The sequence below is a fragment of the Miscanthus floridulus genome, chromosome 7 (genome assembly GCF_019320115.1).
Source record: "Miscanthus floridulus cultivar M001 chromosome 7, ASM1932011v1, whole genome shotgun sequence".
Classification (NCBI taxonomy): domain Eukaryota; kingdom Viridiplantae; phylum Streptophyta; class Magnoliopsida; order Poales; family Poaceae; genus Miscanthus; species Miscanthus floridulus.
Window position 1 is genome coordinate 74,877,487 of NC_089586.1, and position 18,090 is coordinate 74,895,576.

General features: G+C 45.1%; 1 protein-coding gene across 1 annotated transcript; it reads right to left on the reverse strand.

The window, feature by feature from the left end:
* Positions 1-11,056: 11,056 nt before the first annotated feature.
* Positions 11,057-11,614, reverse strand: LOC136465668 (uncharacterized). The gene has a single exon (XM_066464313.1). It carries the CDS (start codon positions 11,612-11,614, stop codon positions 11,057-11,059), a length of 558 nt encoding a protein of 185 aa, XP_066320410.1.
* Positions 11,615-18,090: the final 6,476 nt, after the last annotated feature.

The window sequence follows — 18,090 nt, forward strand, 5'->3', positions numbered from 1 at the left end:
TTAAGAAAGAAACAATTAGAAAAATAGAAAAGAAAAGAAAAATAATTAGAAATAGAAAAAACAAAAGATTAAGAAAATGAAAGAGAAGGAAAAACCACATGAGAAAGAAAAGGAAAGAAAAAGAAAGATAAACGTACCAACCTATAGGTGAACATAGAAAACAAAAATGGAATCAACAAATAATTAGAGTAGAAGAAAAAAGAAATAGAAAATAATAATAAAAATCACATAAAGCAAAAAAGTATAGAAAATAAAAAAATAAATGAAGCACGAAAAGGAAAAAAAGAAAAATAAGAAGAAAAAGAAAAGAAATGAGAAGAATAAGGAAATATAAATAAATAAAAAGGAAAACTAAAATAAGTCTATGTATATAGACACGTACACGCTCTTGTGTATTCACAGTACAGGCTAATCAAGCAAACTTCCTCGCTCGCTGGCTTGACAACTCTTACTGCCCACGCGGCCCATATACGTAGCTGCGACGTGCAAACGAGAGCGCGGGAAGGCAGCGGCGTGCGAACGAGAGCGCGGGAAGGCACCGTTCGGCGCGAGATTCGAGTCCGGCCGTTCGGACCGAAGATTTCCGGTTGTCCTGCTCCTGCTCCTGCACTCCTGCTCCTGCGGTTTCGATGCGAACCGTTTCACACGAACTCAGGCGGAGCGCCAACACACGAGGATCGAGGAGGCGAGTAATCCATGCAGCAGCCGCGGTCACCTCTTCGCCAGCGGCCGATCAAACTGTTTGGAACACAGAATTCAAAAAAGAGGAATAAGAAAAAACACGAGAATAAGGTAAATGAAAAGCGAAAAACTATAGGATTTCAAAACATAGGATTAGAAAGTTTAGACTGTTTGGAACGCAGGAATTCGTAACATAGGAATCATAAGATTTAGACAAATATGAGTACTGACTACAACTCGTTTTTTTCCTCCTCTTCTCACACACGCGGTCTTGGGCTTCCGCAAAGGAAAACAAAACAATGGATCGAATTGGATTTTTTCTTTCCTATGAAGTTGCTTGCTGAGGAAAGGGTTTGAACGAATCCTTTGTTCCAAACGCTCCGATGTTTTGTTAGCATGTATAGAACTTCCTTGCTTGCTTTGCAGTAGTACAGGATCGTCGCCGAGAAAGTAGAGTTTACTGTACTCCTATAGTGCGGTGAAGTAGAGGCAGGCAACCAACCAACCACTAAAACCGTTGTCTGAAACTCGACAGGTAAACGTGCCAGTAACTGGTAGCAACAGCCAGGACGGACAGGGGATCGGCGATCGGCAGCAGCTACCCATGCCGGCTGGTGACCGATGGACGACAGTCATAATGAGTTGCCCTGTAGCCTGTACTGAGACGGACGACTGCAAGATCCGCGGATGCTCACTGGCTGGTTTGGTGTGAGAGAAAAATACTGTTTCAACTTATAATCCACGATCGTATACGATCGTATAAGCCCAGCCGAACAGGCTGGTTGTTGGGAGACCCCATGGTCCCACACACACAACATGCATCAATGGCTCCGACGGTCCGGCCACGACGACGACGACGGTGCTAGCTGCAGATGTTGCTCCCTCGCCCACACGACAGTGAGGCGACCGGCCTCCTCCTTCTTCAACTAAGGGCTTGTTTGGAACGGAGGAATACAAAACAGAGAAACAAGAAGAAACACACGAAAACATAGGAATTTTAAAAGATTTGGTGTTTGGAACAAAGGATTCTGAGTAGCATAGGAATTTAGGGGTTAATGGTAAACATGATCAGCCTGTTCGCTTCGTCGTAAACGATCGTGGATTATTTACTGCTGGCTGATTTGGTGTGAGAGAAAAATATTATTCCAGCTTATAATCCACGATCATATACGAGCAAGCGAACAGGCTGAATGGCGTCCTGATGTTTGCACAGACCATGGACCCTACTTTAGAGTGTTAATCAATGAGTGCTTTGTCCTTTGTCTTCTTAAAAGCCTGCACCCACTAGTATTAGTGAGCATGAGTGTCTTGGACTTCGTGAAGGAATGGAAAATAAGAGATAGCAGTGGATGTTTTCATTCCTGCGTTTTCTAGATGAAAGAAAGACTTTCCTTTGGAATGCTACAGCTCATTCCTTTGATCCAAACACCACATGACGTCATCAAGGTAAATGATTTGCATTCCCGTGAAATTCCTTTGCCTATCCTACGTTCCAAACGAGCCCTAAAGGGCCTGTTTGGAATGGAAGAATACAAAGCAGAGGAACGGGAAGACACAGGAATAGAAAAGGAATGTATGTACATAACTGAGGAATGAAAAACATAGAAATTTAAAAAGATTTGGTGTTTGGAACAAAGGATTCTGAGTAGCATATGATTTTAGGGGTTAATGGTAAACATGATCAGCCTGTTCATTTCGTCGTAAACGATCGTTGATTATTTACTGCTGGTTGGTTTGGTGTGAGAGAAAAATACTATTTCAGCTTATAATCCACGATCGTATACGAGAAGCGAACAGACTGGATGGCATGCTGATGTTTGCACAGACCATGGACCCTACTTTAGAGTGTTAATCAATGAGTGCTTTGTCCTTTGTCTTCTTGAAAGCTTGCACCAACTAGTATTAGTGAGTATGAGTGTCTTGGACTTCGTGAAGGAATGGAAAATAAGAGAGAGCAGTGGATGTTTTCATTCCTACGTTTTCTAGGTGAAAGGAAGATTTTCCTTTGGAACGGTACATCTCATTCCTTTGATCCAAACACCACATGACGTCATCAAGGTAAAGGATTTGTATTCCCGTGAAATTCCTTTGCCTATCCTATGTTCCGAACGAGCCCTAAGGGATGTTTGGTTCCACCTCCTAAATTTTAGTCGTTATCACATCGGATGTTTAGACATATGCATAGAGTATTAAATATAGACTATTTATGAAACTAAATGTACAGATTAAGACTGTTTTGCGAGACGAAATTTTTAAGCCTAATTAGTCAATAATTTGATAATGCGGTGCTACCGTAAACATGTGCTAATAACAGATTAATTAGGTTTAATAAATTTATCTCGCGGGAATATGTAATTTATCCTTTTATTAGTATCGTAACAGGCCAGTAACATCTTTTCTGAACTTTAGTCGCCGAATTCAAGCACGCGCTGTCCTCGTGTGCCTGGTAAGGTTCCTGTCACTGCTTCTGAAAGCAACCGGCACTCATCGTAGTACTACAGTGCAGTAATAACGCGCTGACGACGCTATCTCACTGTCACAGCCTGAGGCCGCTGCCTGCGCTGTGCGCTCCGTGCCTACAGTGACAGTACTGCCGATATCTCGCTGCGCCCATCCCTCCCTGCACCGCCACCGATCGTCCGTGCACCGCAATGATGCCGCTAGCCCTAGGCATGTACACTGGCGCTGCCGTGCAGCCCGGCCCCCGCCAGCTCTGAGCTGTGAGCTCTCTCCGTTCGCCGTTGCTGCAACGCATGCTCCCGTCCGGCATCCGCTTTACTGCACTCGCTTCCATCGTGCTTAGAGGGATCGATCAGATAACATGATTACAGTGGGGGCTAGTGCTCGATCCGTGTCACCCTTCTTTCATTCTGATCGGAACGTACGTCATCAGTCACCACCACACCACCAGTTTACTTTGGCCAAAGCTATTAGCTACTACTCCGTCCCAAATTAACTGTCGTTTCCGGTTTTCGTGCCACAAGTTTGACTCGATTTGTAGAAAATACGTACAACATTTGTATCTCCAAATAAATTTATTAAAAAACTAGATTCAAAGATCTTTCCAATGATACTAATTATGTACCATAAATATTAATATTTTGTAATATATATTTTATCAAAGTTGTTTCTCGGGAAGCGAAAGCGACAGATATTCTGGGACGGGGGGTGTATTATGCTACCAGTATTTGCTCTATATGCTAGCTGATGAGCTAACCTGAAGCTCATCCATATTTTTCCTATGGACAAGTTGTGAGACTTGAACTTGGAGCAGCCAGGCAAGATACTGCATTGTGAAGAATATATGGTCCCCTCTCCATCCTGGCACCAGGAGCCTGCAAGGGTTACCGGCACAGAATCTCACGAGACCCAAAAAAAAATCCCCACGCCATGGGTAACTGATTTTTTTAGTTAGGTGCCGTTTGGACGACTATGGATTCTAGAAATCTGGATTCAGTAGCGTGAAGTGGATTCTGAGATTACGAAACTTTTCGCTTGTTGGTTTCAATTAGCCCAAACCTGTCAATCAATAGTGTTTTTCTCTCACAAAAAACCAACACCAGCCAGCCCAAACCAACACCAGCACCAACCAGCGAACAGGCCCAAATCTTGAATGATAAGACTTTGACAACCAGCTTTACTGTCTCCCCTGTTTGGATGGTGTAGATATTTTTTTATCAGAATTTCAAAACCTTTAACCTATTCAAATGGGTCTTGATGTAGAAGTGTACACATGGAGCTCAACAGTTGAGCCACTCGATCCAGCATCCAAGAGAATTAGGGCCTTTGGAACGCAGGGAATTCACATGATTTGTACAGGATTTTCATAAGAATTGGTTCATTTTCATAAGAAAAACGCATGAAGCAAGAAAGAGAGTGTTCGGCTGGCATTAAATTGCTACTGTAGCAGCTGGAAAACACTTTCATGCTGGAATTTGATAAGAAAAAACACTGGTTCGGCTGAAAAAAAAAGGCCAGCCAGCCAGCCGAAGCTGACCAGCCGAACACGCTGAAAGTTTCCTTTGTTTCAATGGGGGCCTTATCGAGGGATATCTTCCATGTAAGGCTGGATAACGAGCCGGCTCGGCTCGTTTCGGCTCGGCTCGTTCTGGCTCGTTAAAATAACGAGCTAGCTCGGCTCGGCTCGTTATCCTAACGAGCCAGAAAGCCAGCTCGGCTCGGCTCGTTAAAAGCTCGAGCTGGCTCGTTAAGCTCGCAAGCCAGGTATAAAAAATACATAAAATATAATATTTACATTTATCTAAAGTTTGAGAATAATAATAATACAAAAGAAATGCATCTAACAACCTTAAATCGAATAAAAAAATTAATATGCGCTAATATATATACAAGTATAATAAAATACTATAGTATTAATGCATCTAACAACCTTAAATGATATTGTTTTTCTGAAAGCTTGGCTCGTTTCCTCGAGTTGGCTCGTTATAGTTAACGAGCTAAAATCTTGGCTCGGCTCGGCTCGTTATCTTAACGAGCCGAGCCGAGCCGAGTCGAGCCAGCCATGAACCGAGCGAGCTAACGAGCTTCGAGTTTTTCGTTTAGCCTTACTTCCATGTGTTGTATCCCTTTCTATTCCCACCTCACCATGGATAACGAGCCATCCTAAAAAAATCATGGAAGTGCCAAAAATTTTCATAGACTTGGCTTGGGTTCAAATTACACTATATGTCATTGAGTTTGCTTTATACTTGGGTTACATCTTAACATTTTTTTTTCAAAAATGGACTTATAGCTCAAACTCCGTATTATCGCTGTTGCCTATACGCTTTTTTTTAAGGAGATTAACTCGGCTTTTAAGAAAGCCAATAACAAGGTCTTACAGACTGGGGTTACCAGTTCAACATCAAAAGAAAGAAAAGCTCCAACCATGGAGAGAGTACAGTTTTAACAGCCTGAGATGTAAAGCATAACGGAAGTCTACAGGCTAACTTACTACATAATAGCGATTATTTGAATACGGACCATTGAAGCAGTCTTTCTTATGCATCCAGTCCGATAAGCGCTGAGCCATGCCCTTCATCTTGACAGCTTCGCCTTCCTTGTTTAAGTCTGCCCAGATCTGCACAAAATTTACAGCCGCATGGATTACTACATCTGGGTTTAGTGGGAAAAGCTTTTCTATTGCCATTTTGTTTCTATTCCTCCAAATTGCCCAATTTAAACCTGCAAAGAAAGCAAAACATAGCCTCTTAGGAATCCCCAACCGCCTTGGCATCCATTGGGTAACCAATCCCTGAATAGAAATTGGGTAGTTTTGAAGGCCAAAAGCATCTCTGATACAACACCATATATATTGAACAAACACACACTCAAAAAAGATGTGATTCACATTTTCAGGCTGATTGCAGACACAACAGAGAGGGCTACCATGCCACCCTCTTCTTTTCAAAGCTACAGCCATTTGTAGTTTGTTATGAAAGACTTGCCATAAGAACACCTTAACTTTGAGAGGAAACTTGCCTTTCCAAAGAATATCATTAAGTTTGTCCCTACCCCCCTGGGTAAGACAATGATATAAAGACTTAGTTGAGAAAATCTGAGACTTCTCCAAAGCCCATTTTACTTGATCATTACCATCGTTGTTAAGTTGAAAGTTCTGAAGATTCTCCTGTAAGTCATTCCATTCAGAAATCAAATCACCTACTAAGCTTCTTCGTAGAGGTATAATCCATTCCCCATCTCTCCAACAGTCCCTCACCAGAGCCTCTACTGTACCGGATTTTCAGAGGAATCCCCCCATCCACTCTCTATTCTAAATTGTAAGTCGTTATGACTTTTCTAGCTAAGTACATAACTTTCGCTATGTACCTAGATCTATTGTCCAGATATATAGTAAAAGTAGTTATGTATCTAAAAAAATTAAAATAACTTATAATTTGGAACCCGATGGACTAGTAAATAAGGAAATATATTTCACAAGAATTCGCACACATAATACGAACTAGTGGAAAATCCTCCGTTTTCCATATACAGAAAAGAAGGAATAAATGAAAAGTAACAAGTAGTAGTACCTACCTGTCAAGGGAAAAGGTGAAAATTGTGGTATTACTCGTGGATAGATAGATGTTAACATTATCTCGAGAATAATGGAATTGACAGGAGAGGGTCGGTAGGCCATTCTTGTTGCGCGTTTATAAGGTGGTGGCCAACATGACAAAGGCAATGCAGCAACGTAGTACGTGCCTCATCAAATTGTAAGTAGGCTTTTCCTTTCCCCATCTCTTTCAATTCCAAGCGGTAGCTAACCTAGATTTCTTCTTCATCCATTTGCGTGCAAGCCAAGATGTCACATATATGTAGATATATATATAAAGGTGTAAACGCATGATGCATGTACATGCATGTGTGCCTGCCTGCTGAGGGATGCATGCGAGCTGATGAAGAAGCTGCAACAAAGCAACGCAATGCATGCAACCACTTTGGATGCAACGCAACAAGCAGAAAAGAGGTGTAGCTAGCCCAATCGTGCACCCACATGAGGTGGCATATTCTCCACCCTCCGTCCCCTCTAAAAGCATGGGCCTTGTTTGTGGCCTTTATTTAGGCCATCATGCATACTGCTCTTCTCTTCTCCAAACCGGCCAATTACCGATGCAGAAGGCCAGGATGCAAAGGAAAAGAGCACTTTTGAAGTACCCCCGTCGTCCCCCATGCACAGCACGAGTGGTGACGACTCTTCAACCAAAACAAACAAACAAATCCTGATCTGAACATCTGGTGCAGTGCGGTGCAGGCCATGCATGGGCAAGGAGAGAAAAGAACGCAAAAGTGAGGCGACGAGATCTCATCTTTTCCAAGGTTGTGCACGGTGACCCACTTGAACATGTCGTCTTGGACCTGGTCGATCATGAGGACAAAAGACGATGCCCGTTGTCACCCCATCGGCCGGTCCACATGGACATGCACCTCTTCTCCATCTTTGTTATCACGTCACTTTACTTGCATCTTTTCTTTTCCCCGGCCTGCATCTCCATCCTTTTCTTAGTAGCTTGTAGCTGATGTGTGCCTGCTGGGAATCTATATATGCGGCCATCTGCCAATCCTTGGAGAGGAGAGCCATCGACCTGTCTATCTCATGATGAAGGATCACACTCACTCACTCACATTGACTCACAAACTTTGCTTGGCATGGTAGTGGTGTGTGGATGAGTGGATCCATTTGGAATTGAATTCCAGTTGCTTCTTTTCCGCATGCAGCTGAATACTCCAGCTAGGAATGAAGTTGCAGTAGCGTGGTGGTGGTGGTGTCGATTCCAACTGCCCAGAGCCCCAGAGTCTGAAAGCATGCAGGTAGGCATCAGTGCGTGTGCATGTAGGATGTAGTAGGGCATCAAAAGCAAGCATCGATGGATCATGGAAAGGAGTGTAGTGGATTGGATTTGGGTGCCTTGTTCCTATGGCTGTGCAGCTCTCTCTCATCACGGGCCACTACGGCATGCAGGCTGGCCTAACTTCGTACGTGTTACGTTCCTACCCCCTGGTGGCCTGGTGTGGTGGGGTGGCGTTGCTACCATTGCTGCTGTTGGCCACCTTCCAAAAGGTGCTGCACTGCATGCCAAAGGGAAAGGGAAATAAGTGTTGCTATCTTGTAGCTTCAAGCATGCATGTGTTCACTGGATCCATGGCCTTGCATCCCCTGCTTGTAGCTAGCCCCATTTTGCCACCTTGCCATCCGTATATGGGCCTTCTTACCCTGATATGATGGCTCTTATAGATTCGTCTAAGTAAAATGCATCAGAGTAAAATGCATCAACGACCTCTAAACTAGGAAGAGAGTGTCATCTAGATTCACAAACTCCTAAAATGCACAACCAGATTATTGAACTTGGCAAATGGTACATCATAGGACCAAACGGGTCCAGACTAGACCCGGCCGTTTGCTAACATGGTCGTCAACGCGGGCACCAGCGATGCCAGACCAAGCCTCTAAATTTGGCAGTGTGTCATCTAGATCTCTAAGCTTTCAAAATGCACATCCGCATACATGAAACGCTACGTCACAGGTACAGTATCCGTATTTGCCTTAATGTCAATATGGATATTTGTATTTGTATTCAATTTTAATATGGATACTAAGTGGAGTATCCGTGTATACGATTTCTATAATTTTTCTCTATCCGTATTTGCCTTAGTGTCAACATGGATATTCGTATTTGTATTCAGTTTTAATCTGGATACTAAGTGGAGTATCTGTATACATTTGTATTCCAAAAAATATCAAATACCCGACATTATCCATATCCGCAAATAACAAAGTACCTATAAAGTCATCTAAAACTTATATCTACGACTAATTAGTAATGTAAATAATATCAACTTTAATATAACAAGAAATATGCATCATTTAAACTATTTAAAATTTATCTTTGTGACTAATATATTATTATTATTATTAATGATATATAAACGTTAGTTTTAATATGGCTAATCATATTAATTTTATGTAATTTAATTATTCATAGTATATATAGTTTTAAACTATTTAAAATTTATCTTTGTGACTAAATTATTTTTATATATTTTAAACTATTTGTTGATAAATAGTATATATAGTTTTATTGATTTTTGATATATTTAGTTATTGCAATGTTTATTATATATGCTATTTTTTATATATTTTAAACTATGTATATGCGGATGTGCATTTGAAAGTTTATGGATCTAGATGACACATTCTGCTAATTTTAGGGGCTAGTCTGGTATCGCTGATGCCAGCGTGGACCACCACGTCAACATTTGGACCTGTGACATACCATGTGCCAAGTTTAAGGACCTGGATATGCATTTTAAGAGTTTGGGGACTCAGATGACACCCTCTGCCAAGTTATTTATTAGGGGCCACTGGTGCATTTTACTCAATAAAAATGAAGACATGAACCGCCCCTTTACTGTAAAAGTAGGGACATCATATCTGCCTTCGGTGCATGCACTACAGGAAAATCAGGCTTTGCCGACTGCCAGTCTCTTTCCCGACTGCCTTTCTCCAGGCAGTCGGCAAAGGGGCTCTTTGCCGACTGTTTTTCTCTGGCAGTCGGCAAAGCCTCTCCAAGGCAGTCGGCAAAGGCTGGCAGTCGGTAAAGAGGTCTTTGCCGACTGCAAAAGACAGTCGGCAAAGACAGACCGTCGGCAAAAGTGGTCGGACGGGACGGAATTCCGGGCCGTCGGCTTTGCCGACTGCCCTCCGTTAGCAGTCGGCAAAGGCCTGCCCTATTTGCCGACTGCCAAGGAAAGGCAGTCGGCAAAGAAGCTCTTTCCCGACTGCCATGTTAGGCAGTCGGCAAAGATTTTTTTATTATTATTATTTTTTATCCCAGTTTTTTTCTGTGGGCAGTACATATTGTTTGAAATCTCATGTTCAAATTTGGGACCTTTTTATGATATTTTGCTATATTTCATTCAATTATTTTATTTCCTTGCATTTTCTCGCATAGTCCAAATTTGAACTGCAGGTGCATGAAATAATGAAACGCAGCCGTTCGAAAAATAATATTCATGTTGAAGAGTGTATTTTTAGGCCATGTACATGACCCCACTCAAAAAATTGAAGGTCTTGTCCACGACAGATGACCATCCCGATGCGGTATTAGTATTTTTTAATTATAAAAAATCCAAACGAAGTCTGAAAATCACGAAACTTGGCGAGGTGTCATGTTATCATATGCGGATACCATGGTAAAAATTGGACGATGTTTGGAGCAAGTTGCGTCATCTGATGTCCAAAACTCCCATATCTCACATGTGATATCATATGTGATCACATGTGAGATATCAGAGTTTTGGACATCAGACGACGAAACTTATTCGAAACATTTTCAATTTTTTACCATAGTCTCCACATACGATATCATGATGTCTTGCCAAGTTTCGTGATTTTCAGACTACGTTTGAATTTTTTATAATTGAAAAATACTTCTACCGCACCGGGATTGTCATCTCGCGTGGACAAGACCTTCTAATTTTTGGGTGGGCTCATGTACATGGTCTAAAAATACACTCTTCAACATGAATATTATTTTTCGAATGGCTGCGTTTGATTATTTTATGCACCTGCAGTTTAAATTTGGACTATGCGAGAAAATGCAAGGAAATAAAATAATTGTATAAAATATAGCAAAATATCATCAAAAGGTCCCAAATTTGTACATTGTACTTGAAACAATATGTTTAGCCCACAGGAAAAAATTGGAACCAAAAAACCAAAAAAAAAAAAAATCTTTGCCGACTGCCGTGGGGAGGCAGTCGGCAAAGGATTTGCCGACTGTATGCAGTCGGTAAAGCCTTTGCCGACTGCCGCTTTACGGCAGTCGGGAAAGGCTCTGTTGTTTTAAAAAAATAAAAAAAGGAAGGGATAACCCTATCCACTCACACCCCCGCGACCCGCGCGCCCGCCCCCGCGACCCCCGCCTTCACCGCGCCGCCGCCGGCCCCCGCCGCCCCGCGTGGCCGCGCGCCCGCCCTGCGCCGCCCCGCCGCGGCCGGCCGCGGCCAGATCCGCCGCGCCCCGGCGCCCGCGCGCGCCGCATTCACGCTGCCCACAGCCCCGCCACCCCCAGGCCGCGCCGCCCGCCACACCCCCGACCCCACCGCCCGCTAGCGCGCCGACCGCGACCCCTTGCCCGAGCAGCCGCCCGGCCGCCCCCGCGACGCCGCAGCGGTGACCAACCCTGCGGCCCCGGACGCGCGACCGAGGCAGATCACCGACCGCCCGCGCGCGGCCGCAGGCCCGCTGCCACCGCCCCGCCGCGTCCCTCCACGCCGCGCCTGCCGCCCGGACCGCCGGCGCCGCGGCCGTGAGCAGCAGAGCGCGCTGCGCTGAGCACCGCCCCGCCGTGGCCAGCCACGGCCGGCAGGCCGCCCTTCCCCGGCCTCGTCCCCCCTGCGCCCGGCCAGACCCCCCCTCCCGCGCGTCCATCTCCCTCCCCAGCTACTCCGTCCGGCCTCCGCGTCTCCGTCCTCCGGGTCTTATCCCTGTGCTGCCGCTTGCGGCCCGCCCGTTCTCCTTCCTTGCCGCGAGCCGGTGATGTGATGTCGGCCATCGAGCCGTGTATGTGATGTCGGCCATCGAGCCGTGTATGTGATGTTGAATTCTTTTTGCAGGTTCTGGAAACCTCTCCGTACAAGGGAGGTTCTGCCGAAAATTTGTACTTATATTGTTTTGTTGTGTTTCAGAAAAGCGCGGATCCGAAGTAGCCCCGTGCCTTGGTCGTCGGCCTGCACAGCGTCACCTCGGCACCTTAGGTATAACCCCTCTTCCCGTATCATGGTCTAGGTCGCGTCACCAAGTTAGGTGTCTCCCGTCCGAAATTGATACAGTTGGAAGTAGTACTTCCAACCGTATCTGTTTCGGATTGTCCACGTTTTTTGGACAGCCCACGGATGCGTAGATGGGTTAGCTTCCATGTCTTGCTCATGTCTGAGTCGTAGTTTCGGTTGCACCTCCCGGTTGTTCTCCGGATACACACACTCCCTACGGGGACGTGTATCTGGAGAACAGCGGGGAGGTGCTGCCGAAATTCCGATTCAGACGTGGGCATGCATGGAAGCTAACCCATCTACGCATCCGCGGGTGGGATTAGGACCTATCCTTCACCTATTAGCAGGTAGGAACGCCATGTAGATGCAATGCCTGGTTTTACTACTTGCTTATGCATACGTATTACAGAGGATGGCTAACCGTGATTGGATGTACACGGGCTTTGCAAGAAAGGACGAGGATTGGGTTAGGGGGACCTCTAATTTCCTAGACCAAGCATTTGGCCCGGCTGCTAGAGGGTCGATTCGGATGCCGTGTCCCTGTAGGAGTTGTAAGAACTCAAAAAGAAAAATAAAGGATGAGATTTGGAAAGATCTGTACAGAAACAGCTATGTGGAAGATTACAAGACGTGGATCTTCCATGGTGAAAAAGCCCGTATTAGAGAGGAGGTGAGAGCAGAGCTCGAGAAGTTTGATGGCGATGCCGGGGTGGATGACATGATTGTAGACTTCAACGAGGCACGTGGCAATGAAAGATTGGTGGAGGAGGATCCAGAGGAAACCGCAAAGGCGTTCTATGAAATGATGGAGTCGGCAAAGAAGCCACTTCACAAGTATACAACACTGTCGCAACTGGAATGCATGGGACGTCTAATGGGGTTGAAGTCGCAGTTGAACATGAGTCGGGAAGGCTTTAATCTCATGTTGCAAATATTTGGGGAAATGCTTCCGGAGGGTCACGAGCTGCCGAAGAATGAGTACACGTCACAGAAGCTCCTTCGTGCACTTAAGATGGACTATGAGTCGATCCATGCTTGTCCTAATGGGTGCGTCCTATTTAGGGGGGAAGACCTTGAGAGCGCAACACACTGTCCAAAGTGCAAAGCCTCTAGGTTTGTGGAGGTAGAGCGTAGTGATGGCACGAAGAAACAGTCGCCGATCCCAGAGAAGGTCCTACGGTACCTTCCTGTCATACCGAGGCTGCAACGGCTGTACATGACGGAGGAGTCCGCGAAACAAATGAGATGGCACAAGAATGGCAAACGATACAGTGGCAACATGGTACACCCATCGGATGGTGATGCATGGAAGTACTTCGATGCCCAACATCCGAGGAAAGCAGAGGAGGCTCGGAATGTACGTGTAGCATTCGCTACCATGACGGGCAGGTCATCAACTTGTACGAGGGCTACGCTTTGTCGAACAAGGGCAAAGCGTCTGATCCGAACAACGTCTTCAGCTCGGCAGATGGGCCCGAGGCGTACACCAACCCGAACGTCTATGAAAAGATGGCCCGGTACACCGAGGCGGCTCGCCAGCGCTATGGTCCGGACTACGATCCAACCCAGCAGCCCCTGGACACAGACCTCGTGATGAGGACGGGAGGAGGGAAACCGCACGGCCAGTACTCGATTGCCAACAACGCAATCGATCCGACCAACGTTCCTAGCCTTCGTCAGATTCGTAGGTCCACCAGCACGACCTCCGACGTCCCCATACGCCGTCGGCAGCCGTCCACGTTGGCAGCGGTTCAGGTACCTTCAGTTCCATTCCTCGTTAATTGGTTTTACATATGTACCTAATTACCTGGGTGTGACATTGCAGTCCGAGCTGGCCGAGCTGCGGGCCGCGACAGAGGCCCGAGAGGAGGCCCATCGGCGGGAGATAGCGGCCAGAGAGGAGGCCCATCGGCAGGAGGCTTTGCGCTGGAGGCAGGACTTTGCCAGCTACATTCAGAGCATTCAGATCCCTGGTGCTGTCATGCCTCCTTTACCCGCCACGATGTTCGGTCCAGCACCTATTGACCCTACGGGGAGTACGGTGAGTATATATATTGGTCTCCATTGTTTTCACGAGGTCTGTGTAGCTACTAATGAGATCATGTCTACTTTGTGCAGTCAATGTCAGCGGGTTCGAACCCGACTCCTCCAGATGGACGTTCTCCTGGGTGGCAGGTTGTTTCGCCTCCGACATACTTCGGGCCTCCGGGTGGCGGTCTTCCTCGGCCTCCACAGTACGGGACCGGAGCGGCGGTGAGCAACCCTCTGCCACATACCCACCACGCGCACACCGGGTGGGAGCACCGCTACACATCGGCGCCGCTCCAGCAAGGCCAGTCCTCATGGTCTTCGTGGCCTTCAGTTCAGGATGAGCATAGGGACCGTGGGTCGCACGAGGAGTGAAGTTCTTTTGGTTTGATGTTGGACTTGCGCACTTGTTTTTTATGTTTCGATGATCTGTGGACTGTATGGATATTAATGCTTATGGATGCTTGGATGTGATCTATATGTGAATTCGTGTTATATATGCGTGCATTTGGCTTATATATATAAATGTGTGATCTGTGTACTTTAAAGTGTGATATGTATATGAAAAAACAGGAGAGAAAAGAGAAAAAAAAAAATTTCCAGCTTTGCCGACTGCCCTGGCAGTCGGCAAAGCTGGGCACCACAGCCTGCAAAACCAGGTTTGCCGACCGCCTTCCTGGCAGTCGGGAAAGCCTTTGCCGACTGCTTTTCTCCTGGCAGTCGGGAAAGCCTTTGCCGACTGCCAGGAAGGCGGTCGGCAAAGGAGACGGGACGGGACGGCGACGGAGTCTTTACCGACTGGTTATACGGCCGTCGGGGAAGCCTTTACCGACTGCTGTCCGGAAGGCAGTCGGAAAAGAATTCTTTCCCGACATCTTCTCTCCCGGCACCCCTTTGCCGACTGCCTAGGCGAAAAACGGTCGGCAAAGCCTTTGCCGACCGTTTTTCAGCCTTTGCCGACTGCTTTCGGCAGTCGGCAAAGAGGCCGATTCCTGTAGTGATGATTGGAACCCGAGCTCATGTAATTTTGTACTTAACCTAGAGTACCACGCCTATGGTGCTTGTTTTAGGCCATACGATGCTTTGCCAACATATAGATGTATGCGGGAGAAGTCTGATCTTCGTAACCAAGGGCCTACTTCATGTACACCTCTTATATTTTAGAAGCCATGAAGAAACGCACCTTGTACATTCAACTGACGTAGGCTTCACCCTATAGACACAACAATAGGCAATGTCCTGTTCGCTTGGCTGATAAGCCAGGGCTAAAAGTACTGTTGGCTGATTTGTTGTGAGAGAAAAATATTGTTCGTTGGCTGAAAAATGTCCTCATAATATATCTTATATCTTTGCTTAAAATCTTTTGCTACCAAATCATGCCCTATCAGCCTGTTCGTTTCGGCTGAAACGATCGTGGATTATGAGCCTGCTGACTTGGTTTGGTGTGAGAGAAAAATACTATTCCAGCTTATAATCCACGATCGTATAAGCCGAAACGAACGGGCTGCATATCTATCAAGACTCTCATTAGCTTTTCTTTTTACTTTAAAGACTCATCTACAATCTATGACATTTATTTCTTTTCTATAGGTGGAACCAGATGCCATGTTTTATTTTGCATTAGTGATGAGTATTTTGCATCCATAACTGCTTTCCAATTCTTAAAATGCAGAGCTTCTTCTTGATTTCGAGGCTCGTCGCATCAGCTCAGGCTAGATAGCCATACCTAACAGTGTGGTTTGTGTAAATTTTTTTCTTTCTGGGTACCGCTCTGTAGGCGCGTGGTAGGATGCGTGAAGGCACCTTAGGATTTGGCGCTGGTGCAGATGGCACCATGGATCCAGAGTCCGTAACAGATCCTGGTGTGCTCCGTGTGTCGCCATTGGATGGGGCAGGCAGATCCGCCTGTGTGGGTGCAGTTTTGTTCGTGGCCTATAGATCCTACGAGATATACATTGACTATGCCTGACCTTGACGCTATCAGGTGGTTGTGTGGAATAACATCTTGGGCCTAAACTGAAGGCCCACCGATCTGGAAGAGAAGTCTCGCACAAGCGCGATGGCCCAAAGGAATGTCTGTAGGTGCAGCAATATTGCTGAAGCAGAAGTCCTCGTGACGTGCCTCAATTATTGTTTTGCTGCAACTACTGAATTCAAATATTGAGGCATGAAAGAAGCGCAGCGATGAAATAAGGAAATTTTACCCTGCTGACATCCGTAAACAGAAGCTACGAAGGTACGAGTACGGAGCTTCAAAGTAACACAACTCGAGGAAAAAAAACCCCAGAAAGTCACTGGTGTAACAGTGATGGAATATATAAGCTTCAAAGTGACACAACTCGAGAAAAAAAAAACCAGAAAGTCACTGGTGTAACAGCGATGGAATATATAAAACTCCGTATCACGCCTAAGATCCGCGCTCTTTAGAGCGATCCTGACAAGAGGCCTGCGTCATGTGAGGTGAGCACACAAAGGTAACACCTGGAACGTGAAGCATGCATGCCACTATTCTTGGGGGGGAAATCCCAATCTTTTGTCACGAATCAGCACGTTTCGATTTTCTAAAAAAAACAACAAGGCAAATAATACAAACAAATACTGCAAACTAAAAAGCACAACAAAAAAACATGAAAGACTTTCTGATTCCACTATTTTTTTATATCCCTATAAATAAAAAGTAGGATGTCTACAGCTATTGGATCAATGGATGACCCCAAGCAAAAGGAACAGCCTCTCTCATTCTCCCCATCAAATGTACAAAGTATGAGGGTACACAAAGGTATTCTGGTGACACAACCCTATTCATTACTGACCTCTGGGAAACAATACAAACAGACTATGCAGAGAGAGAAAACTGAAAGTACAACAAAAACAATAGAAAAAACATGAAAGACCTACTCCACTATTCAATTTTTTTGTTTCTCCATAAGATAATAATCTTTGATGCATCTTTTGTTTTCAGGAAATCCCTCAATTAAAAGCAAGATGAATAACAAAATTAAGCTTTTAGACCTATCTGGTACCCGCACCAGAGAATAGCAGTCGATTCTCGCAAAACCTTTCACCATTGGCTCAGTTACACAAAGTTTCATACAGTTTTGGAACGAAGACTGCAAACTTAAACGAAGACAGCAAATAAAGAATTGCAGCTATGCAGAGATGGCCGATGGGGTTGGTAAAACAGAAACTAAAGACAATGAAGGGGCAATGCTTCAGCTCATAACAAAGAGTAACACAATTTCTAAGAAAAAAAATCCACCAGATAGCTCCAGACATGTGCAATGTCATGCAACAAGGGAAGTTTACCACTTCCTCGCATGCCTTCCTATCCAGTCCAGCGGTAAACACTCATCTGACAAATTCAGCAAAGGAAGGAAACCCACAAAGCAGCAACTTTAGCTAAACTAAGGTAACACCTCGAATCAATCCATAACATGTATTTACACGCATGGGAACTTTGTTAGGCCATTATTCTTTGGAAACGAAAAAAAAATCCAATCTCTGTTGCAGCAACAAAATCTTTGCTATACTCACACAACAGAAGCTATGATCTAAATATTGAATGCAAGGATCAAAACACACCAGCATTCAGAAGCATATAGGCCCGGGTCAGCAGGGGGGGGGGGGGGGGACACGGCCCTAATGTTGTGTTGGCATATTCCATAGGATGAAAATTAAGCGAAAAAGGAATGAGATATAACATGTGTGAACTATAGCTACAGGTTTACAGGTATTATAATTAAGGCAGCCAAAGAATTCATGAAACTGAAATAACATATCAATACATAACACAGCTTTATAACTTCTAATGCATACAAGATGGATGCAGATTCCAACAAGCAACTTAATACATGTAAATGCTACCCAGCGGAACATTCAAGCACAATTAACAACTTAGCTACAGTTCCATTCCATCTATTAACAAGACAAAATCTGGCATAGCTACTTGCTCTAGAAAACCAGAAATAACAAGGAAAATGTATGGTTCAATCACCAGATATAACACACCAAGCTGTGCAATCACACAAAACACATATACAAAAAAATCCACAAAACTGAGAAAACAACACACAGGGAATATTATCGGCTATAGGGCACATATGACCA

What these genes read in the sequence shown, in the direction of transcription:
- LOC136465668 (XM_066464313.1), bottom strand. Translation starts at nt 11,614, where the DNA reads ATGGACGCGCGGGAGGGGGGGTCTGGCCGGGCGCAGGGGGGACGAGGC.